The 24,469-nt window shown below is 39.7% G+C and overlaps 1 protein-coding gene across 1 annotated transcript in view; it reads right to left on the reverse strand.

The window, feature by feature from the left end:
* Positions 1 to 896: 896 nt before the first annotated feature.
* LOC149232385 (uncharacterized) overlaps positions 897 to 24,469 on the reverse strand; it is an 87,859-nt gene continuing 64,286 nt past the window's right edge. The window contains exons 4-5 of the mRNA XM_089379398.1: positions 2,706 to 2,941; positions 897 to 2,575 (exon numbers count right to left, since the gene is read on the reverse strand). Of these exons, the coding sequence (XP_089235524.1) occupies positions 1,562 to 2,575; positions 2,706 to 2,941 (1,250 nt within the window). The 3' untranslated portion in view covers positions 897 to 1,561. The remainder of the gene's footprint in view (positions 2,576 to 2,705; positions 2,942 to 24,469) is intronic.

The raw sequence follows: 24,469 nt of genomic DNA on the forward strand, positions 1-24,469 counted from the left end.
AGTATGAACAAATATTTTCTTTTTGAAATAATAGCTCTGTTTGATTGTTTATTTTTGAGCTATTATAGTCTTTTTCAATGAAAATGTCCATCGAAAGGAGTTCCATCTTTGATTGGTGGAAAATAAAGGAAATAACACCATGTTATCCAAATATGGAGGTGTGTACTTGGCATCCCTACTCCTTGACAAGTTCATCCAGAAAGCAATTAACTGGTAAATACTTGGTGTTCAGGGTGATTTTTTATTTATTTTTTATTTTGAGGATGGTGATGTCATTTTTCCTTTATTGTCATTTTGATTGTAGTGACATTTGCATTTATTATTGTCTATCTCTATAGTTATGCCCTACGTTCTGTGGCCCATTTTTACTTGTAAAATTGCTATGTACCTACGCAAAATAAGAAATTGTGAAATAATTGAAGCTATTTTCAATTAAAAGATATTGTCTATACCAGGTACAAAGTTCACTTTTACTGTACATCTAATATATGCCCTACAAAAGTTGCTGCATAATCAATTTTGAAATTAACCACGAAAAAGCTGGAAGTTCTTAGAACGATCATATGAAAACAAGATAAATGTAGTGTCTAGTAAATACAAACAAAAGGAATAGACCGAAAGGACTGCACCAACAAAATATATTCGAAGTCGGTAATCAAGATAATATAACCAGCGTTAAGGGGTCAATAATAATTACTTCAGTTTGATCGCATATTATATCTAGACAGACATGCAAAGGACCTCTTGCAAATAGTGGTCATAGAGGACATTATATTTAGCATGTTAAATTAAATTCGTCGGAACAAACAATATTTATAACTGTATAGGAAAACAGGGAATGAATGAATCTGCTGATTTAAGAAGTCGGAAAACATAGAGACAAGTTGCCCAGTAGATAAGATAAAGGATAGTATTACTTTAGGATGGGATGGTATCGAAAACCGCAACATTCGGTAGATGAACACTCCAAACGCTCACAGGACAAAACAACTACATTTAGGTTTGCCCTCGGATTGAAGGAGATTCAAAACAGATATTTGATAAATCCCAAGGCACATGTCTCCGTTATACCTCAAGATCATAACTTCAAGGTAGAATTATATCTCTGTTCTATCCTCACGATCTCAAAAAAATGACAACAATGCACATCTAAAATCAAGAATATGACTATATCGGAGATGTTACAAGTTCAAAAAATGGATCTCAAACGTTATCCTGCATCAGGCTTCGACTGGAAAACACCCCCAGGAAACGATTCCCGTAGCGGTGTAAAATGAATATCACTCACCCAACATCATTTCTAGATATTCCACTAGTTCCCGGCTGACAAACAGAGATGCTTAGGGTGGTTTTTCTTATCATGCACAAAAGAAGGTTATTTTATGATGGGATTCCTTCATGTCATTCACATTGAAGCCAATGTATCAAGTGACCTAATGCATGATAAAGTGGATCTCAGAAGTTGATATTTTCTAGCCTTTTCTTCTACATTAAAGTTAACACTGGAGAAAACCAGAAAGCCTGTACTTACTCGATACAAATATACTCAACATAGCAACCATTATGGACTTGAAGATTCGTCATCAGGACTATCAACATTTCTATCAAAATCAGTGGGGAAAAGAGAACGTGATAAGTTATGATCTGAAGTTGAGGAGGTTCCTTTCTGAGAGGAGACTGGAGGATTCCGCTTCTGCATTCTGCCAACTTCTTTACAAACTTGATCCAACATGTTTGTGAAGTCCCTTACAATCACAAAAATACGAAAGGGATGCGCTTCCTCCTTTGTTGCATCACCATGAAAATACTTGGTGATTTCCTTCACATGAGATAAGACTCTTGCTTCTTTGCCTTGTATCTGACTGATCTCCTCTTCAGCCTGCTGCAGAAATGATCCCATAGACTGGTGAAAGATACCTTCTGGCACGTCCTTACTTGCATTTTCATCCCTTTTCTGGCGAGTAAACTCCATTTGCAAAAATGACTTCACCTTTGCAAGCCCTTTAGCAAGATTTGACACAGAACTAACCAAAGCATGTGAGTCTATTGCAGCTACCTTTTTTACATTGCATAAATCAGTGCTCAAGTTTTCAAGAACCTGCAAACCAAGTGTTCTATAGTAGTCTTCTCTATCCTCAGAACTCTCATTTTCACCGCCACTTCTAGGATAAGCTTGACCATCTACGACACTGGAAGTAATGCTAGAAAAGGACTGAGGACCAGCATTTGTAGCATGTGTTCTAAAATACTCTTCTCTATCCTCAGAACTCTCATTTTCACTGCTTATATGATACGTTTGACCATCTACAACGTTGGAAGTAGTACTAGAGCCAGATTGCTGAGCAGCACGTGCAGCACGCCGACCTTCTGCTCTTACAATCTCTTGAACAACAAAATGTAATAAGGTTGTCTTGCCATCTGTACCTTTGACATCTGCTAATTTGAGAAGGGTGTCAAGCTTAAAAGCTCGAGCTCCTCCACGATAGGTACCAACATTCATGCGATTACCTGTTTTCAGAACAGCTTCCAGCAACTTTAGGAACAGACGACTGCACCTCAGTTCTTTACATGCTGCCTGTAACAGGAAATGAACAGTATCATTCCTTATTTGTTCTTGTATTCTTAAAATTTATATCTAGAAAGATCCTTTTATGTATCAGTCAAGGCCAGTTAATTAAAAATAATAAACAGTGAAGCAAATTTACCTCCAATATCTCGTATGATTCTCTGATATAACTAACTTCCTCTCTGAATTTTTCCCTGTACCACATTGCATCAAATCGTTTAAAGGCAAGGGGAATATCCAACAAAGCCTTAACAAACTGCTCTGCTGGACCAAGCTCAGAAATGTCACCGTTGTAATCTTTCAATTTAGTTTCTTCCTCTTCGGTTGGTGCCATCTTTACAAGTGTCTCCAGAAGCTGAGGACTTAAGCCTTCACCTGTACTCCACACAATGTCAACAATTAAAAACAGGTCACTAACCCGTACCAGAATAACTGCAAAGCCTTCGTGCTTAGTGGCATTACACCTAATACATAACTTCACTCCAAATAATTTTCTTTGTTCAGATAGGACAGACTACTTAGAATCACCATGCAATGAGAAACATACAATGATGAAAGGAAATATGACAAGACAAACAAAGAGAATAACTGATAAGACAACAGTATCAGAAAAAGGTAGTTGGAATGTAAAATTCCAGGCATACACTTATTATGTCAGTTGTACAATAACAATTATATATTTAGAACTTACTCTAGGTAGAGCAAAACAATAAGAATAAATAATAATCCCACAACTTAGTAAACACAAGTGAAAAAAACCTAAGACGCTTAAAAACCAACTCTGGAAACTGGTAGGAAAAGCATACAACAACAAAAATCTGAGATGAGATAAAGTTATAAACAACTGCATGGATGCCAATATCACTAGCAAGCAGCGTCATAAATAAATGTAAAACACTAATAGCATTATGAGTATTAAAATTACTAGCAGCCTTGTCTTCATTGGCAGTACAAGATCTGACTGTAGGCAGAAATTAATCTTCATACTTAAGACATAAGAATATGAATAACTATCTCCCACTCAATCCAATGTACTAGAAGATCTATGGCATATAACAGACAAAGATCCCAAGGGAAGGGAGGACGAGTCGAGGGAGTAGCATATTAGTACATGCTACTACAGACAATTGCATCTGTTAAGGGAACAAATTCATTTGGATTAATGTTGATCCTGCTTTATAGTGTCTCATTAGAAGGACATATATGTTGTAGTGGGCCACTCCCACCAACCTCGCACAATGCACTGGGGATATTCATGAAGGATATGTTAATTGTCTAACACTTGATTTGATTTAATACTCCCAGTAATATTTATAGTAAATTAATTTTCTGAATTGCTGAATAAAAAATACACTGATATTTTAATAATTAAAAGTTGCAGCAGAAACACGAGTGAAAAAAATCAATCACATGCAAGCCAGAAATTTTACTCTCCAAATATTTCCTTCATTTATTTTTCCAAAAAAATTAAGGGCTCCCTCAACAGGGAAAATCACCCACGGAAAAATACAGAACCTATACAGCAAAATGGAACCTTGAAATCTCAGCCTCCTGGAAATTTTCGGTCCCTGGAAAAATTAGCTTCTCCAACCTGCAGTTTGGCCTCCTCTCTCTTAGCTTTAGCCTGCGCACTGAAAGAATATCTTGCCACCAATTTTAAGATATGTGGAAGTTCCCTACCATAGTAGTTCCACCAATCAATTGGACTTAATATGGCCTTGTCCCGCATAGAATCAAGATCTGCACCCAAACCCTCTGATCCCACAAAATGAGCAAACTTTGAATCCCAATATCAGGATCTACAAATAGCTTTCTAAAAGCTTTCTTAAATCCTTGTGAGACTTTTGGGTCTTTGTTTGGTGTGGTTCTTTCTGGATTACTTAGCAACTCTGCAGAATAATATTTTGGATTCACTGCATAGGCCAAAAGGTGCAATGGGGTGGTCATCTTGTTCCACCTTTTGGTCAATATATCTTTTACTTCTTTGTAAAAGACTTCATCTGGGTCCTCCTTGGCATTTATAACCACCCTTATCTTCTCTATCATGGAGTCAATGCCCTCATACACCTCTCCCAAATTAGGCATATCTGTGTCAAACATGCGTAGCAAATCCACAATTGGCTTAGTAAATGCCAAGAGGTACTCCACCCTATCCCACCATTCATCATCAACAACCAACCTTTTCACTACTTGTGCTCTTTCAGTTTGGGATTGCCTCCATTGATTCCAAAGAGAACTGCATACCATTGATTGTAATGCTTCTTTCACATGCATAAGCCTTGTTGAGACTATGATGTGAGAAGCAAAACGAATCTCAACAACCAGCAAGTGCCAATGTTTCAATAAATTAAAAATCATAATTGATTGAATACCTATCATGATTCACGAATCCTGACTTATTTGAGAAATAAATTTTAAAGTTTCGATACCTTAAGGAGCTCCAACTTTGCAAATTCCCTGTAGATGCCTTGGGACATGTGGTGGTTTATGATGAAGGCTTGAATTTCTTTTGCCTCTTCAAAAATAAGTCGAATCCACTCAATTTGTTTCCCTATCTTGCTCTACATGAGGTTCAATGAATGTATAGCACAAGGGGTCCAAAAGATGTGTTGACATTTGCCTTCAATAATTAGGCTTGCTACTCTACACAATGTTGCATTGTCAGTTATTACCTGGACAACATTTTCTGGCCCCACCAATTCAATTGCTTCAATCAAGATGTCAACAATGAATTGGGAATCTTTTAGCTGCCCCTCACACTCCACTTGTTGAGAAATCTATAGGGCAATTATTAGAGTGATTTCTCTTTTCGAGATAACTGCTTGTGATCTCTTTTTACTTTTTCTTACTTATTAGCTTTTTTACTTATTATCGTGTTTGTATACCATCAAACAACGATCAAAACAAGAAGAACAAGAACACAAAATGTAGGTTGCAAGCCAGCGCAAAAACCTCTCTACTTGAGAGGAAAACCCACAAATCTCTTCTCTTCTTATAGATTCTTCAATTGACGAATTCCAAGACCTCTAGGCCAAGACCAAGTCCAACCCTTCCAGATGATGTGCTTCCTTTGTCCAAGTCAAACCCAGTCAAATCTCTTCCAATAGCACAACTTTGATGCCCAGCTTCAGAATTTTGGCCTCTACTGCAGGTCTGAAATTTTCGGCCCTCCCAGCAGCAGTTGTTGCCACACGTGTAAGCTTATTATGGTCTCCCAGGACTTCTTTAGACCTTCACTTGGCTTCCCCCTTCTTCTGGTGCTTGAGGATAGCCTAATGTGACCTTCACTGACCTTCTTTCTCTTTCTTCTTCAAGATCGAACATGCAGAAGAAAAACCTTAGACCAACAGCAAAAACCCTAGCCTTCCTTCACACGTGTGAAAGAGAAATAGCCTAGAAACAAGTCTTCTTTGTCCTCTTCCTTCTTCGTTGCCTTCTTCCTCTTCCTCCTTCGCTTGAATGAGTGAGTGATGAATGTCCTCTAAGGAGGTCGAGTTCCCTCCTTTATATGGGCTTCTTAAGGTGGACGTGGCTCCTCAAATTACACTGACTTCCTAGCTGCCAGGTTGACTTGGTCTTGAAGGGTATTTTGACACTTTTAATGACAAATAATTTTCTTTACAAGTTACAATGTGCCCAATGGGGTCTTCAACTTATGACAGTGACTCTTTTGACTTCTTGACCTAGGAAAAATCCTAGAAGCATTCAATGGGTGCTTGACCTCTAAAATAAAAGACCTTGACCATGAAACCCATGCTCCAAAAATAATAATAATAATTTTTCTTTCATTTTGCAATATACAAGAATCAAAAGTACATTTCATTTTTATGAAGACTGGACCTAGTTACACATTTTTCAACACTCCCTCTTAACTAGGGAGGTATTCATAAATGGTACATGGACATTCTCAATCTGAAGAGATCTCATAAGAAGAGTCAGATTGCTAACCCATATGTTTAGCATCATACAACCAGCATTGTCATATAGCAAGGCCTTGACTAACAACTCTATCTCTCCACAAGATCAAAGCAGACAATGTTGGCGAGACCAATGATTTATAAATTATAAACACCATCATCATTGTCTCTCTCAGAACATACCCCACCCGAGTTCTCTCAGAGTATGTTCCACCAGGTCTATTCTTATCTTGGATAGCCAGTCCTCAAAGAATATCAATCTTTATGACTACTCTTATCTTGGATGCCCTACCACATCCTCAAAGAGTATCAGATGCCAGATGCTTACCCAATCCTCCATTCTTTCTTCCCAAGTGAAGACAAGAATGATGTGCCTATCTCTCCCTCTCAACCAGGGAGGATATATCAACCAAACCAAGCTTGTCTCTCAAATACACAAGCTTCTTGTTAGGAAGAGATTTTGTCAAAATATCAACTACATGTTCATTAGTGGAGATATACCATAGCTACAATACACCATCTTGTACTAGCTTTCGAATGTAGTGATACTTGTTGTTTATATGCTTTGTCTTTCCATGAAACATTGGGTCTTCAAACAATCTTATACAATTGGTGTTATCACAATGTATCACTATAAGGTCCATTGGTCCTTCAAACAAGTTGGACAACGACTTCCTCAACCAGGCAACTTCTCTGCTTACTTCACAGGCTGCAACATACTCAACCTCAACACTACTGAAAGCAATCGTATCTTGCTTTCGGTTCATCCATGAGATCATGGGGTATCCCAAACTAAAACATCCTCCTACAGTGCTCCTTCCATCCTGCTCACTGCCTCACCAGTTGAAATCTGTATATCCAATCAAATGGACATCATTCCTCCTATCATATTTTAGGCAGTAGTGGATTGTTCCTTGCAAATATCTCGGTATATGTTTTGTTGCTATGCAATGATCATGCTTCAGCTCCACTTGGAATTGACTGAGAACATTTACTGCAAAACAAATGTATGGTCGTGTATTCACCAAGTACATCAGTGAGTCAATCAATTGTCTATACCTAGTAGGATCCACAAGGATCGATTCATAATTCCTTAGTCTTTTCAAGTTTGTGATCACTAGGGTTCTCATTGGTTTGCAAACCATCATGTCAAACCTCTTTAACATCTCGATCACATACTTCCCTTGACCTAGATAGATCTCATCAGGTCCTTACCAAACTTCCAATCCCAAATAGTAGTGCATCAACCCTAGATCCTTCATGTCAAATTTTGCTACTAGTTGCTTCTTACATTCTTCAATTCGACCTTCCACACCTTTCAAGAGAAGATCATCCACATACAGAACAATGATTACCGACTCTCCCTTCACAACTTTAATATAAAGTTTTGGATCAGTAGAACTCTTTGTGAAGCCTAATCTTTGTAGGTATGCACCCATCCTAGCATACCATGCCCTTGGTGCTTGCTTGAGGCCATTTAATTCCTTCTTCAATCTGCAAACATATGCCTCTCTGTCTTTAACTTGAAATACCAAGGGTTGCTCTATATAGACTTCCTCATCAATTGTGCCATTCAGGAATGTAGTCTTGACATCCATTTGGTGGATGTTCCATCCCATCGATGCTGCCAAAGAGACTAACGAATGTATAGTTGTATACCTTGTTGTCGGAGCAAATGTCTCTTCATAATCGATGCCTTCCTGTTGAGAGAAGCCCCTAGCCACAAATCTTGCCTTATATTTATCAATACTTCCATCTGTTGCATGTTTAATCTTGTAGAGCCACTTGGAAGTTACCACAGATTTGTCTTCAGGCCTAGGTACGATCTCCCAAACTCCATTTTTCATTATCGATTGATACTCTTCATTCATGGCATCCTTCCATTCTTGGTGTGTGACAACTTCTTCAAAGGTGGATGGCTCTACTTCTATCAATTTCGTCATATAGGCTGCATACCCAGAATATCGTTTGGGCTTCTTGCTTTCCTTGAATGTGCCTTGAACTGCTCCATGACCTTCTACATCAAGTAGTGTAGACTTCAACCAGTTAGGTCTCTTTCTAGTTTCGGGGATTACCACAGGTTGTATAGGTTCACTGGGACCTTCATCTTCATGATTTGATTCTTCTTCCTCCCTAGTAACTTCCTCTTCAAATACCAGAAGTTCTTCATCATTAGAGTCTATAGGAAGATCCTTTGATTTCTTGAATGCAATACTTTTGTCAAATATCACATCTTCACTGACTTTTATTCAATTTCCTTCCTTTATGTAGATCCTATAGGCCTTAGAAGAGTTACTGTAGCCAAAAAATGTTCCCTTCATGCCTGATGGATCCAACTTCTTTCTCTTGTCCTTAGGTATATGAATATAGACAGGACAACCAAAAATTCGAAGATGATCCATGCTTGGTTTCTTCCCAGTGAATACTTCTTTAGGAGTCATGTTATCTAGTGACCTATGGGGACTTCAATTTTGTATGTATACAGTTGTCTTCATAGCTTCACCCCACAGAAATTTCGGTAAATCTTGATCATGTAGCATAGCTTTTACACTTTCTTCAATGGACTGATTCTTTCGTTCTGCAACTCCATTTTGTTCGAGATTATATGGGACTATCAACTCCCTCTTAATCCCAGACTCCTTACAGAAGGCTATAATTTCCTTGGATGTGTATTCTCCTCCATTATCAAACCTTAATATCTTGATTCTTCTTTCTGTAAGGTTCTCTACTTCAACTTTGAATTCTTGAAATTTGGTAAATACTTCATCTTTGGATTTCATTAAGTAAACCCAAGTTTTCCTTGAATGGTCATCTATAAATGTGACATAATATAGATGACCTCCAAGTGATTTAGGAGTCATAGGACCACAAACATTGGAATGAATAAGATCCAAGATTTCTTTTGACCTTGAAGCACTACTTCCAAATGGTCTCTTGGTGTTCTTACCCAATGCACATCCCTTGCATACTCCTTCGTGATCTTCTTTTAGTTCAGGGATTCCATCTACTATTGAATTTAGGGTTGGAAGGATTTTGAAGTGGAGATGACCGAATCTTCTATGCCAAAGTTCACATGGGCTGATTTCAATGTGAACTAAAGCTTGAGCAAGGGGAGTTAGCAACCTGTTAAGTTTTCCTTCATGAATTTCAATCATTCTTGCATTTTCTATGCTTGAATTTTTACCCCATACTACAACTTTTCCATCAATAAAAGCCCCTCTATCACCTTTATCTTCTAGACTTGAAATGGAAAGTAAATTCTTATGCAAACTTGGAACAAATAGCATGTTGTTGAGATGAATATTTCCTCCATTCTTCAGCTCTATTGAGGTTGATCTAATTCCTCGTACAGGATAGCTCTTATTATCATCAAGCTCTACAGAGTAAGAGTACTTTCCTTTTGACAGTGTTTTTAGTTGCTTGTGATGGTCGGTCATATGCCTTGATGCTCCACTATCAATCACCCAAATCCTCTCATCTTGAAATGTGTCAGTGAGTGCTGAGAAGAGTCCTCTGTCCTTTCTCTTGATCACTTCCTTCTTTGGAGTAAATAGAAGATTCCATATTTCTTTGAAGCCCTTCTTGAGATGACTTTCTACCTTTGAACACTTCTTTAGAAGCTTCTTTAGTGTAGTAGAGATCTTCATAGTTCCCTTAGCCAACATTAGCAGTGATACGATGTTGAGAAATCTATAGGGCAATGATTAGAGTGATTTCTCTTTTCTTGATAAGAGCTTGTGATCTCTTTTTACTTTTTCTTACTTATTAGCTTCTTTACTTATTATTATGTTTGTATATCATCAAACAGATATCAAAACAAGAAGAACAGGAACACAGAATGTAGGTTGCAAGCTAGGGCAAAAACCTCTCCACTTGAGAGGAAAACCCGCAAATATCTTCTCTTCTTATAGATTCTTCAATTGACAAATTCCAAGACCTCTAGACCAAGACCAATACCCTCCAAGACTAAGTCCAACCCTTCCGGATGATGTGCTTCCTTTGTCCAAGTCAAACCCAGTCAAATCTCTTCCAGCAACACAACTTCGACGTCCAACTTTAGAATTTTGTCCTCTACTGCAGGCTGAAATTCTCGACCCTCCCAGCAACAGTTGTTGCCGCACATGTGAGCTTATTTTGGTCTCCCAAAACTTCTTCATACTTTCGCTTGGCTTTCTCGTTCTTCTGGTGCTCGAGGATGGCCTAATGTGACCTTCTTTCTCTTGCTTCTTCAAGATCGAACCTGCAAAATAAAAACCCTAGCCTTCCTTCACACGTGTGAGAGAGAAATAGCCCAAAAACAAGTCTTCTTTATTGCTTTATTCCTCTTCCCCATTCACTTGAATGAGTGAGTGATGAATGTCCTCCAAGGAGGTCGAGTTCCCTCATTTATATAGGCTTCTTAAGGTGGACTTGGCTCCTAAAATTAGGTTGACTTCTCAGCTGCCAGGCAAACTTGGTCTTGAAGGGTATTTTGACACTTTTAATGACAAAAATTATTCTCTTTACAAGTTACAATGTGCCTGACGTGGTCTTCAACTTATAACAATAACTCTTTTGACTTCTTGACCTAGGACAAATCCTAGAAGAACTCAATGGGTGCTTGACCTCTAAAATAAAAGACCATGAGCATGAAACCCATGCTCCAAAAATAATAATAATAATTTTTCTTTTATATTACAATATACATGAATCAAAGTACATTTCATTTTTATGAAGACCGAACCTAGTTACACATTTTTCAACACCACTACCTTCAAAAACATTGCCCCCTTTGAGCTCTGAGCAATCACATTGATCAAAGGCCTATTCCTTTGATCTTTCCATCCTTTAGACATGATGGACACCCCTTAATGCACTATGAATTACAAATGGGGTTTAATTTAGCCTCCAAATCTAACTTCTCAGCAATCAACAATGTCGTGCAGACGCTCTCATATCCAAGGCTCTTATACCCTTTTAGGGCTTCATTCACTGCTTTGATCATCTTTTCCCAGTAAGGAGATCGCACAAGGTTAAAGGGAAGGCCATTTGCATAAACGCATTGACCTATAACTACATCTTCCTTCTCTTGAGCATCATTATTAAAACTCTTTTCAAGCGGTCCCAAATTAGACTGCTTTGAACCAGGGTTGTCAATTCCATAAGAGGGAAGTGGAGGCTTTGATGAAGATGATCCTAGCCTTGTTGGTTATTTGAATTGAGAGGCAGTATTTTCCTCATTTGCTTTAGCATCTGCTTCGTCTTGTTCTTTATGATATTTTGCAATTTTTTCCTTGCTTAAACCTTTTCTCTTTGTCCCATTCTCTTTAGGCGGGTCAGTGCATATTTGAATCCCATTGTTTCTTAACACAAGTAAATGTGCTTTGACCTAGGTGTATGATCCCTTAAACCCCTTTGACACTCACTGCAAACCCATACCAAGGATCCCCTTCCTTAGATCTTCCCTACATAGTTACATATTTCCATAGTGGTGACTTTGGATCAACTTTAGGGGCCGATTCAATTTCTTGTTCCTCATCGCGAATGGATAAACTTGAAGATGCCATGATGATGAAGTAAATGGAAACTGCAAAATAAAATAAAATAAAATCTTGAATCTATTTATTTTATATTTCAAATTTCAACAAGAAACATGTTACATAATATATAAATTTATATTTCAATATTTCAACTTTCAAGCTTTGAATCTTGATTAGAACTTAGAGTTAGGAGGAGTAAACTGTAAATACCTCCAATCTCCAAGCTCTACATGATATCTAGGCTCTAGCAACCAAGCTTCAAGCACCAATATCCAAGGCTCCAAGCTCTCCTCCAAGCTGAGATGGTCTCCTCCTCCAAGCGACGACGGCCTCCTTCATCTCCAAGTCGGGAAATGACAGCCTCCTCCAAGCAACGAAATATTCAAATGGCATGAAAATAAGGTAAAGGGTCCCTTTCATTAAGTGATATAGGTCAAGAGGGGGTGGGCTCCTCAACTCTGTCTTTTTCCCAAGCAAAAAACAATCAATTTGCTTATGCGTTCCTAGTTTTTCTTTTTTACGCACAAATCTTTTTCTAGAAATCCAGATACGTATCACAAATTTTCGTTATACGTATTTGAATTTTGGAAACAGATCCAAAACCATTAAAAATGCCTGAGACGTTTTAGAACTAGGATCCGCTGTTTCTGAAAAAGCGAAACGACGAAGAAATGTATCAGTGGCATTTCAATGTCAAATCGTATGAGTTTTCATTTCCGGAACGTAGAATAGCGTTTCTGGTGGTTGGGAGGGATGTTTACGTTAACTTAGATAAAACATGAAAACCGTACCTATGAAAAATAACTCGTTAGAAAATTTTCAAATTCTGAAAATTTTCAAATACTATCCTACACTTCATGCAAAAAACCTGTTGGAATTTCTAAGTCTAACCCGTTAGAAACCCTTCATGTACTTTCTAATTTATTTCTACCTACTTGTTTTGATTAATTAACAAGTTATTTACCATGTAAATACTGAAAATGAATACAAGTACATGCTCAACATATTACAGATCATCAACTAAAGGAAACAAAGCAAGCACACATGTGACACCGTTGTTTTTGGACCAATCTTCCCGAAAAAACCCAATGCGGGAAAACCGGTGCAACTATCTGAGGGTTTTAATTATTAAGCAGTTTCAGAATACAATCTGGGTGCCAAAGCCAGCTCACCCAACAGAGAATAATCTCAACAGTAGTACCTCTCAATCGGAGGCAAATGTTCCAGCTGAAACCCCAGATAAACACTCTAACAGCTCCACAGCTCCAATTTGCTCCACGAAACCCCAGCGTCGGCCTCTAGGGACAGTGTCAGCCCTTTTGGCCCAACGTTTGCCCAGCATCACTCTGGCTTGGCATGCATCAGCCTCTGAAGGCACTGAATCAGCCCTTAGAGCCTCTATGTCACCCACGCTAGCTCTCTGAGGCACTGCGCAGCTCCTGGCTGCCTTTGCGTGAGCCTTGGCCGGCTCTGCATCCCTCTCTCCCGGCTTCTGTGTTGATCCTCCTGGTACTATCTCTGCCTCTCTGCTTCTGTATTCACTGGCCCTCAGCTACAACTCTGATCACTCTTTTGACTTCCTCAGCAAACCTTGCCCCAGAAAATCGAAATCTTGATCAACTTGGTGTGTTCTCCAAGCGACCCTCAAGCCTCCTCTTATACTTTTCTCGTTGACAAATCAACGGCCGAGATTAAGTCCCTAATCAACGGCTAAGATTAGATCTGGCTTGATCCATGACTTTTTGACCATTCTAACACTGTTTTATATTAATTCACATTAATATTTTATTTTCTCTAAGTTTATGTTGGACACCTAATCCTCCAAGGGTTGGTGTGGAAGCTGAACAACCAAAAGGAGTCCAAGAGACCACTTGGAATATGAATCCAAGGGTCACACCATGTACTATAAATGTATATCATTGTCAAATAATAGATGCACTCTCCTGCTTATCTTTCCTATTTTGTTGCTACCATGTGTGTGTTTAACATGGTATCAGAGCTGCAGGTGTATTCCTGCCCTGCATAATTACTGTGAACCTAATTTTACATATATATTGGTCTGCCATTTTCCAACTCGTCAGAATTGTCCTTCTCAAGCCTTGTAGTTCTGCCACACTGAATAATTTTCAGCGTTTATTTATATTCTGAAACCTGCACGTCTTAATTTACACTTCCTTAGTCTATTCGCTCTCTAGCTCTATACCTGGGTGCTCTGCCATCTTTTCATGTCAAAACAACTACCAAGAGCGTTTATTTTTCTGGATGAGAAACTGCCTTCTGTAGTCTGCAAATTTCCTTGTAAAGAACTATTGTTCTTATTTCTGGATTGAATTTGTCTTAGACTGAATTTGGCTTTGCCACCTGTTTAACGTGATCAGTCGTTTGTTGCATCTTTGGCTTGACCATTTACTATTTTTCTATTCGCTTGTCATGAGTATTCTCGGCCGTTACCATGTTGTCGCTCAATAAGGACGATACAGATTCCCTGTCCCATCGCCGTTCCTTATCGTGTACTCTCTTTACCTCAACTCAACATTAGCTACGATCCCAATTGTCGCTTCCACCTCCCTCGACAACTTTGTTGCATCAACACCACTATTTCCATGCTTGAACCACCTTGAATATGCGATTCCATTCCAAAGGCGACAACATGATATGATATCCAGGTAGCAGAGTCATTACAAGAAAATGGAGTCGCGACTGTATGGTAGATAGCAACCTGCGCCTTATATATTCACAAGTAAAGTTGCAGGAATCGGTGGATACCTCCCGGTTTTGAACGCTGCTCGACACGCAGGTTATATTCCATGACCTCCTCCATACACAGTCAGCTCCCATCGCCTCCCTTCATCCACATACCATATCTTGCCCATCAGGCTACCATACACAGTCCATACCTCGGCCCTTGACATACGTGAATCCGTTCCCCATACGCTTCTAGCATTTGGAACAATTTTGTCCTTCATTACCACAAGTTAAAGCAGTCGGTAGAAATAGTATAACGCTGTCCAGATTTCAGGTGTCGTTGTCTGTCTTCGTATACATAGAACACCGATATACATTATATTGTTTCAAAATTTCATTGTCTTTGAATTATAGTACAATGTTGCTTCAAATTGTTGGTATTGTTTCAATTGTGTTTCCCTTTTGGTATCATAATACGTTGTTGTCATAATTCGCTCGGTTCATGATACCGACCTCCTCCCATAGCGTGTGTGCCTCGCCATCGTAATAACGTTGTCTGGCATAGTATCACCCCATATACACCCTTCCACCTGCGTTTAGAGTGTTGACTATCACCTCCAATCCCATATGCGTTAATAGCACCAATACCACACATACTCCTCCACATCCACTCCTCTCCCACTGCTCCGGTCCCTTGGCATATAGCATGTCTAGTTTGAAGAGAGGGGGAGACAGATTGAAAGCTTGAATCACAGATGAAAAATAAATCTCTAGCTATCCACCTCAGAATCGAATGGACGGTTGTGATTCCTTGTGTGGAGGCCTCTGTGTGATTTGAACCGCAGGTCCGACTTGCCAAATTGCTTAACAAGACTTGCCAAGAAGCGTTATGACAATGTATGGAAGGTGGAGTGTTATAACAACCTCTGGGGTGGTTGGACCCTCAACATCCAGCTTCGGACAAACAATCCACTGTGTTTCTCCGGCAGCTGTTCCGGCTTTGCCTGTGTAATCAGATTGAAGAAGTTGTTGCCTCTGATCATCTTCTTTATTCATCATTGCAATCTTGTTGTCGAATTAGGGCTTAAGAATTCACAAAGGATACAAAATCGGAGAACAATCCAGAGAAAATCAATCTATGTCGATCGGAATACCTGTTATCGTATTATTCTGAGCGCCTAGTCATACTGTCAATTTGGCATTCAAAATGCCATTCTTCTGATAATTATTCCCACATACTTCAAATAATTATTTTATTAATTTCGATACTTGCATTTCTATAATTCGGAAGGAAGATAATCAACAAGGGTATTGCCTTTTCAATAGCCATTTCCTTGGTCGTATCATTTTTGTGCTTATCAACTTTCCTTGCATCTCAAACAATTGGAGCGCTGAGTAACAAGAGTAATTGCCAGTGATATTGTTTGGAGTCTTTATTGATATTGTTTTGAGATCCTCGCAGAGCAGAGCTAGAATTCTTTTAAAGGTTTTGAAAGCTCTACAAGGAGCATATTTAGACAAAGATATTTGTTGGACAAGAACGTCATTTCGCAAAAGGGAGTAAAATTTTGCTGCAGAAAAATGGTTCCAATTGGTGAAATATTAGAGTTACTGGACAATCTAATACTCTCTACTATGGATAATACAATCAAAATCAGCAAGGATTTTCTCACCAATATTCATAGTTGTTTACAAGATGTACATGAAAAGATTGATTTTTTACAGCTTGAATCTCAGTTCCAGCAGGAAGAATTACAACAGTGGAGTCATCATTTTGATCCTGTACCCAATGAAGCAGCAATTGTACATGCAGATGCAGAAATTCAATCTACACTTTCCAAGTCGGTCATCAAACCTTGGAAAAAGCTTGTCCATAACAAGCACAGAACAGGTCTTGGATATGACAAGGATGTGTCCTTCATATTCCAGATTACTCAAAGCCCATTCAGTTTAAGAGTGTCGGATTCCTTCATGACAATTCACCTTCAGTTGTTCCAGATTTTGTTCCTTTTCCACAGCAACAACAACAGATTGTGAAATGCCAACACTATGACCGAGTTGGCCATCTGAAAGATCACTGTTTTGATCTTCATCCATGTAAGCACTGTCATAAAACCAGTCATTCTTCAAACAAATGCTTCAGAAACAAACCTCCTGCAAGAACAAAGATTCATCTTGGATGGATCGCTTCTTGGCAATGGGCTTCAATAGCCAAGAAGATATTTCACTCATACAACAGGATTTGTTCTCGAATATTGAAAAGTCTTGCAGTTGAGTTTTCTCCATCATCTCACCTTGTATCTGACAGGGGGGAAATGATGGTCATCTACAAGCTTCAAAGCCACATCAAGCGAGCCTGAGCCACAACCTGCCATACCAGATTCAGAGTTGTAGCCAGAGACAAAGATGCCCCTGAGCATGCCTTCAGTCGGTGATACCTCTTCAAAGAATTGGGGACACTTCCTCTAGTAGAAGACTTCATCTTCTTGCCAGTTTTGGAAGAGTTCCAGGAATTGCATTAAGCATTCCAGAGTTGTTGGTCATCCTTAAACCATCACAGGTTGAGACCTCCCTTTTCAGGTTGAGGCTCTACCTTTTATGCAGGGTGAGACCTCCCTTTCATGGTTGAAGGTTTCCCTCTTCCAAACATCAGGAGCACTTCCTCTAGTAGAAGACTTGAGCTTCATGCCAGACTTGGAAGAGTTCTGGGAACTGCACTAAGCATTCCAGTGTTGGTGGTCATCTTTAAACCACCGCCCTTATACCAACATTTCAAAGAGCACATTCAGCCTAGTGTTGCCATGCATTTTTTGCACATTTTGCATTACAGCTCTCTTCTTGGACTCATACATAACCCTTCGGATTAAGGGGGGAATGTTGGACACCTAAACCTCTAAGGGTTGGTGTGGAAGCTAAACAGCCAAAAGGAGTCCAAGAGACCACTTGGAATATGAATCCAAGGGTCACACCATGTACTATAAATGTATATCATTGTCAAATAATAGATGCACTCTCTTGCTTATCTTTCCTATTTTGTTGCTGCCATCTGTGTGTTTAACAGTTTAGACTTAGGGACTCCATTAAAAATATTAATTATTTAATATCTCCCAAACTGTTTAGAATCTGCCCAAACCCTTTCTGGGTATTGGATATCTCATGTGCCTTAGCCTCTCCACCAATTTTCATGGCTGGAGCACATCTGATGCTACCCCAAATCAACACTCCCTCTTAGCGAAGACTGTGCTCTAGTACTACTCCACACTAAGCATCAGCCTGATTATCCGGCACCGGTCCCTGTGTTGATGCTAGGCCTCCCCGCCCAACATCTTCTGCACTGCTGCATCCTGTACTGCTACCCATGGCCTTGCCACTGCCACTACTGCATCCATACGGCGACTCCCTCTGCATCCGTGCTTTGGTCCATCCTCCCAACATTGCATCTGCATGGCATCACCCTCTCATCATGCTATATCATGCTACTGCATACTACTACTGCACTGCAACACAGTTACTGAGAAGTAAGTAACTGATCCACCCAACTTTTGACATCCTTGTCAAGCTAGAGACACCCATGATGTGCCATGGGAATCCTGCACTGTAGCTCCCTCTGTCGCTCCATCCGCATCTGTCTCTATTGACATCCGCCAGTACTGCTACTCTTCTTCGGGGCTCCCATAGCAAGGTCTAACACAAGAGGCAGGGTACCTCGAGGATCTTGCCCCTCATCGCTTAAAGTCTGTCTAACTACAGCTCGTTGTCTCCCCACTTCCTCTCAAGTGGCGTTTGAGCACTCATGGCACAGTCATCATCTGTCTCCACTTCCTTCTCCACCCTTGCTGGTGCAGCCTTGGTCTCGGAAGCCTCTCCTTTGCTCTTCTTCCTCGGACACTGGCTCGCATAGTGACCCAGTTCCCCACAGTTGAAGCATTTGACCTTGGAGAGGTCCTTCTTCTTCTGTTTCTCCTGCTTTCCCTCAGATGCTAGGGCAGCATCCTCCTCTTCCTCCTTGATTCTGATCCCCTTGCCGCTGCTTCCCGCCTTGCTCAGCCTTCTGATCTCTTCTTGGCGAAGAGCCGCCCACATTTCCTCCCAATCTAGAAGGGTCGCCCTACCCAATATGCTCTGGACAAACACCTCCCAGTCTTCAGAGACTGCGTTCAGGGCTGTTCTCACCATCAATTCTTGATCTGGCGTGGCCCCTATGGAAGTCAGCTGATCTCGGATCTCCTTCAATCGACCGAGGAAGGTGTCAATCTATTCCCCTTTCTACATCTGGTATGACCGCAGCTGATTTTCAAGTAGCATGGTTCTCTGCACAAAAGTGTGCTGGTACAATTTCTTTAGGGCCTCCCACATCTCATTTGTCGTGTCCTTTTCGGCAATATGTGGTACTACATGGTCCTTGACCCCGTCAAGGATGATGCTCTTGGCCCTCGCCATTGCCTCCTCGTACTTGTCGTTCTCAGCTGGGTCAACTGGGATCACTATCGTCCTCAAGGCAAAGTGCTTGACACGATTCCTGTTTAGAACGGACAAGATTCTGGCCTTCCAGGCTATGAAGTTTAAGGCTCTGTCTAGTCTATCCTGGTCTCTTACCTCGTTCACTGCCATCTTGCTGCTCCTCTACTTCCCTCCTGGAAATTCTTGGTGTGACTCCCTCTGAGCCTCGATTTCCTTCCTAGAAACCCCTCTTCCAATGTCGAGATGCCCCTACTCTGATCCTTAGTGCAACTACCACTGATCCAGATTTCTTGGCTAGAAATCCTCGGCAGCAACTCCCTCCTCCTTGGTCTTGCCATGTTAGGTATTGTTTTGACTACAGTACCCCACCAACTTCACTCTGCAACTTACCCACAGCCTCCTAAGCCCCAGCAAACTGAAGGTTAGAGCTTCTAGGCTCTGCGCAATCCCGGCATCAGCAAAATCCGCACCTCTTGGCCATGGTCGTCAACCTTTCCTGACTGAGAAAGATGACCGAGCACTGCGTAGGTCGAGTCTACTCCCCTCTGCCACTGCGTTGATCCTCTTCTCGGATCAAACTTGATGATGTAGGCACTGCATCACCCCTTCCTTGCTGCTTCTCTGCTAGGAACAGCTTCTGTCACTCAGGATAGTTGTTTCCTACTATTGTTGCTCTGCTCGACTGATGTCCTCAATTCTCCTGTGATCTGCAACCACGCTCTCATATCATGTTGGAATTTCAAAGTCTAACTTGTTAGAAACCCTTCATGTACTTTCTGATTTATTTCTACCTACTTGTTCTGATTAATTAACAAGTTATTTACCATGAAAATACTGAAAATAAATACAAGTACATGCTCAACATATTACAGATCATCAACTGAAGGAAACAAAACAAGCACACAAGTGACACTGTTGTTTTTGGACCAATGTCCTCGGAAAAACCCAATGCGGGAAAACCAGCGCAGCTATCTGAGCGTTTTAATTATTAAGCAGTTTCATAATACAATCTGGGTGCCAAAACCGACTCACCCAAGAGAGAATAATCTCGACAGTAGTACCTCTCAGTCGGAGACAAATGTTCCGGCTGAAACCCCGGATAAACACTCTGACAGCTCCACAGCTCCAATTTGCCCCACGAAACCCCAACGTCAGCCTCTAGGGACAGCGTCAACACTTTATGGCCCAGCGTTTGCCCAGCGTCACTCTGGCTTGGCATGCGTCAGTCTCTGGAGGCACTGCGTCAGCCCTTGGAGCCTCTACGTCACCCACGCTGGCTCTTTGAGGCACTGCGCAGCTCCTGGCTGCCTCTACGTGAGCCCTGGCTGGCTCTGTGTGAACCTCTGGCTACCTCTGCATCCCTCTCTTCCGGCTTCTGCACTGATCCTCCTTGTCCTATCTCTGCCTCTCTACTTCTGTATTCACTGCCCCTCAGTTTCAACTCTGATCACTCTTTCGACTTCCTCAGTAAACCCTGCCCCAGAAAATCGAAATCTTGATCAACTTGGTGTGTTCTCCAAGTGACCCTCAAGCCTCCTCTTATACTTTTCTCGTTGACAAATCAACAGCTGAGATTAAGTCCCTAATCAACGGCTAAGATTAGATCTGGCTTGATCCATGACTTTTGGACCATTCTAACACAGTTTTATATTAATTCACATTAATATTTTATTTTCCCTAAGTTTGGACTTAGGGACTCCATTAAAAATATTAATTACTTTAATATCTCCCAAACTGTTTAGAATCTGCCCAAACCCTTTCTGGATATTGGAGATCTCATGTTCCTTAGCCTCTCCACCAATTTTCGTGGCTAGAGCACATTCGATGCTACCCCAAATCAACAAAACCAGACCTACAAGACACATCTTTGAAAACTTCTAATGGCACTAAAAACCATACACATGAAATATAACTCATTAGAAAATTTGACATTGATTTGCTTATAAAATTTTTGGATATATAATTTAGCTCTGGATGAGGTTATTGCCTAACTCATTAGAAAAATTGAAAAGAATGTTGATTTGCTTATAAAATTTCTGGATATATAATTTAGCTCTGGATGAGGTTATTGCCTAAACTTTTGACTCGATTAAAAAATGAAGTTTTCTAATATAGTAATATTACTAGCTAGCTTTATGGCCACTTAGACAGAAGTATTTAATATGTTTTCTTGATTACTTTTTCTTTATTGGGAAAATGCAATTTTTATACTTCCTAATATTTCACTTTTGACATGCTTGAATGCATATTATATCAGCCTATGTTTTTGACAGTGTATCTTTAATCAAATGTGAATAAAAAAGCATAGGTGGCAACTATGGTCTAATGGAATACCACTATTCTTCCAACATGGAAAAAAGTCAAAAAAATATACATTTAAATTTTTAATCTTTAGAAAGACTCATCATACCACTCACCAGAAAGTCCCACAGCTACTCATGCCTACAACCAATCCAAATTGATTTCTTTGCCTTCACTGTGCTCAATTAAACCCCTCATATCCTATATATCACCCTGCTAAGACATGTATAACCAAACACCAATCCAGCTAAGCATGAGTTCAGCCCAAAATTTTGGCAATAATATCAATTTGCTTATATTTGACACAATTTAGCTTAGATGAGGGTACTGCTAAAACTTTTAACTTAATATAAAAAATGAAGTTTTTGAGTATTACTAGATAGTTTCATGGCCATTTAGACAAAGTAATTTATGAATTTTCTTGTTTACCTTTTATTCTTTTATAGGCAAAGGCATTTTCTATACCTATTAGTATTTCAGATTTACCTGTTTTAATGCCTATGGATGGGACCTCAATTTGTCACTTTGATGACCCATCTTGCGTTTACTTTCGATACATTTTGCCTCCCAAGCTCAAAATCTTCCTAAAAACATTAGTACTCTCGATGACCAATTTAGAGAGTTCGATTCACTTATCTAACCAAATATAAGTTAATATATGTTTGGTCTTAAATGTTTTTAATGGTTATTATGTGATTTGCATCCTTGAGCTAATGTGGTTTACAAGCAGGAAATTAGTGCAGCCTTGATGAACAAATTCAACCCATGAGACAGTTAATTCTCTTCAATCATTACCATAGATCAATCAGCTAAACAGTTGAGAAAGCTAGGGGATCTTGACCCCCTCAAAACATTCAGGACTTCCAGTGCTTGAAGGCAGCAATAATTACCGTAGACAATTCCACCTCCTCATTTTGGGGTTCGAATTGGCAAAAAAGGGAAACCATCTCCTTGAAAACAGTTTGCAGGAAATGAGGTCATTAAGGACAGATCCTACCAATCAGGAACTTGATTGGATCGGTTAGTGATGACTATTTTCAAGCATAAATAGAAGCTCAGCTGATAGAGTAGGATAGTATTGTTATTTCATTTCCTTGCTGCTGCTAAAGCTACTTTGAAATGTAGCAGAGAGGCAGAATTCTGTCCTCAGCCTCTCTAGGTACCATCAAGCTTACTTGCTAACCATCAACCCAGGGATCTAGGTTCGTATCTATTGGAAAACATAACTAGGTTCAGTCTTCATTTAATGTATTTGAGTCATCGTGTAATGTACTTGTCAAAAGAATAAAGAAAAGGATTTTTATTATTATTATTGTGACTTATTAAAGCATGGGTTTCATGTTTGGGTCACCATGTTTTCGGTCAAAGTCCCCATTGAGGACTTCTAGGATTTATTCTAAGTCATTAGAGTCATTGTCCATTAAAAGAGACTCTTCTTGGGCTTTCGAATTATCTAAAAAGAATTATTTTTTAGCCAAAAATGAATTTTGACTCCTCCACACCAAGTCAGCCTCAAGAAGATCAAGTCAACCTCAAGAAGGATAATTCGACCTCACTGGAAGGCTATATATAAAGGCAGTTCAAATTCATTTGGAGCAATTCACTCTCTCTCTCTCTCTCTCACAGTTCAATATCCTGAAGCTGGAAGTTGGGAAATGCGAAGTTAAAGAAGAGCTGGATGTAAAAATTTCTGTTTTCCCACCCCGGTTTTCAGTTTCTCCTTATTTCTCCCATGTAGTTAAATGCCCATTCCCATAACCATACATTTAACAGACTGAAAAAAAAAAAATATTGCTGAAAACACAAATTCTGGAAATTTTTCAGAATGCTGGAAATTGCAGAATTAAAAATCAGCAATTAAAAACAGCCATTAAAACACTGATATTTTGGTCAACTTGACCCTGGAAAAACCCCCTACAACTCTTGGGGAAAACCAGTTTGAGAGCTCTTCTTTATTTCTGAAAATTGTCTTTTTACAGTGAGAATTATTCAGCAAAAAATCAGCAAGCAAATTTACAACTTATCTCATTTCCCGTGCCTCACAGCAATCTGGAAATTACAGCAAACAGGACAGCAATAAATGTTGTACGACCTCCGTTTTGTGTGCAGAAAAATCAGCAAACTGCTCCTCGATTTTTGTGCAAAAATTTGTCTTTCACTATGTGCTGAATCAGCTGTACAAATCTGCTCAACTGCTGCCTTGGAATGTGTACCAAGCTGCTGTCTCATTCTCCTTCCTGCTCAGAAATCTCTCTTGCTCTCTTGCTCTCCTTCTCCCAATCTGCTCATGAAAGAATGAATGACCTTTTCCTCATTTTCCTCCTTTAATATAACTCCAAGTGACTTTTGGGTGATCCAAGTGACTTTTGGGTGATCTCTAAATCCAATGGCTGAAATAGATTTAGATCAATGGTTGAGATTAAATGCTCATTTAAATCTCACTTTCTATTTTTTAATTCACCCCACTTTAATAAAGACCCACTTAGTCATTTATTTCCAAAGTCACTTTTCCTTTCTAATTTTTCATTGACTTTATAAAAGTCACTTTAAAATTAGACTTAATAACTTTATCACTTAAAGTCACTTTTAAATTAGATTTAACTTTATAAAATTATAAAGTCACTTTAGGAGAAAAATTAAATTCTTTTGGACACTTTTCCCTAGGCCAAAGATCAAAGCCTAAGGGAACCACCTGTCCTCCGGTACCAAATTTCAACACTCCCTCTTACCGAGGAAGGTGTTCCTCACCACACCCATCTTGTCTCTGAAGTAGACATGCTTGCCCCGTGGTAAGGCTTTGGTAAGGATATTTGCAACCTGCTCATCAGTGGAAATATACTCAAGCTTCACAGCTCCCTTCTGAACATAGTCTCTGATGAAATGATATCTGATCCCGATATGCTTTGACCTGTCATGAAATACTGGATTCTCCGTGAGTTTAATGCAACTCTGATTATCACAGTAAATCACTGAAGGTCTCAACGGCTGACCAAATAAGCCAAACAACATCTTGCGAAGCC

This window comes from Pinus tabuliformis, chromosome J (genome assembly GCF_031772625.1).
Source record: "Pinus tabuliformis cultivar Carrire ecotype Pingquan chromosome J, CPIR1, whole genome shotgun sequence".
NCBI classification, from domain to species: Eukaryota; Viridiplantae; Streptophyta; class Pinopsida; order Pinales; family Pinaceae; genus Pinus; species Pinus tabuliformis.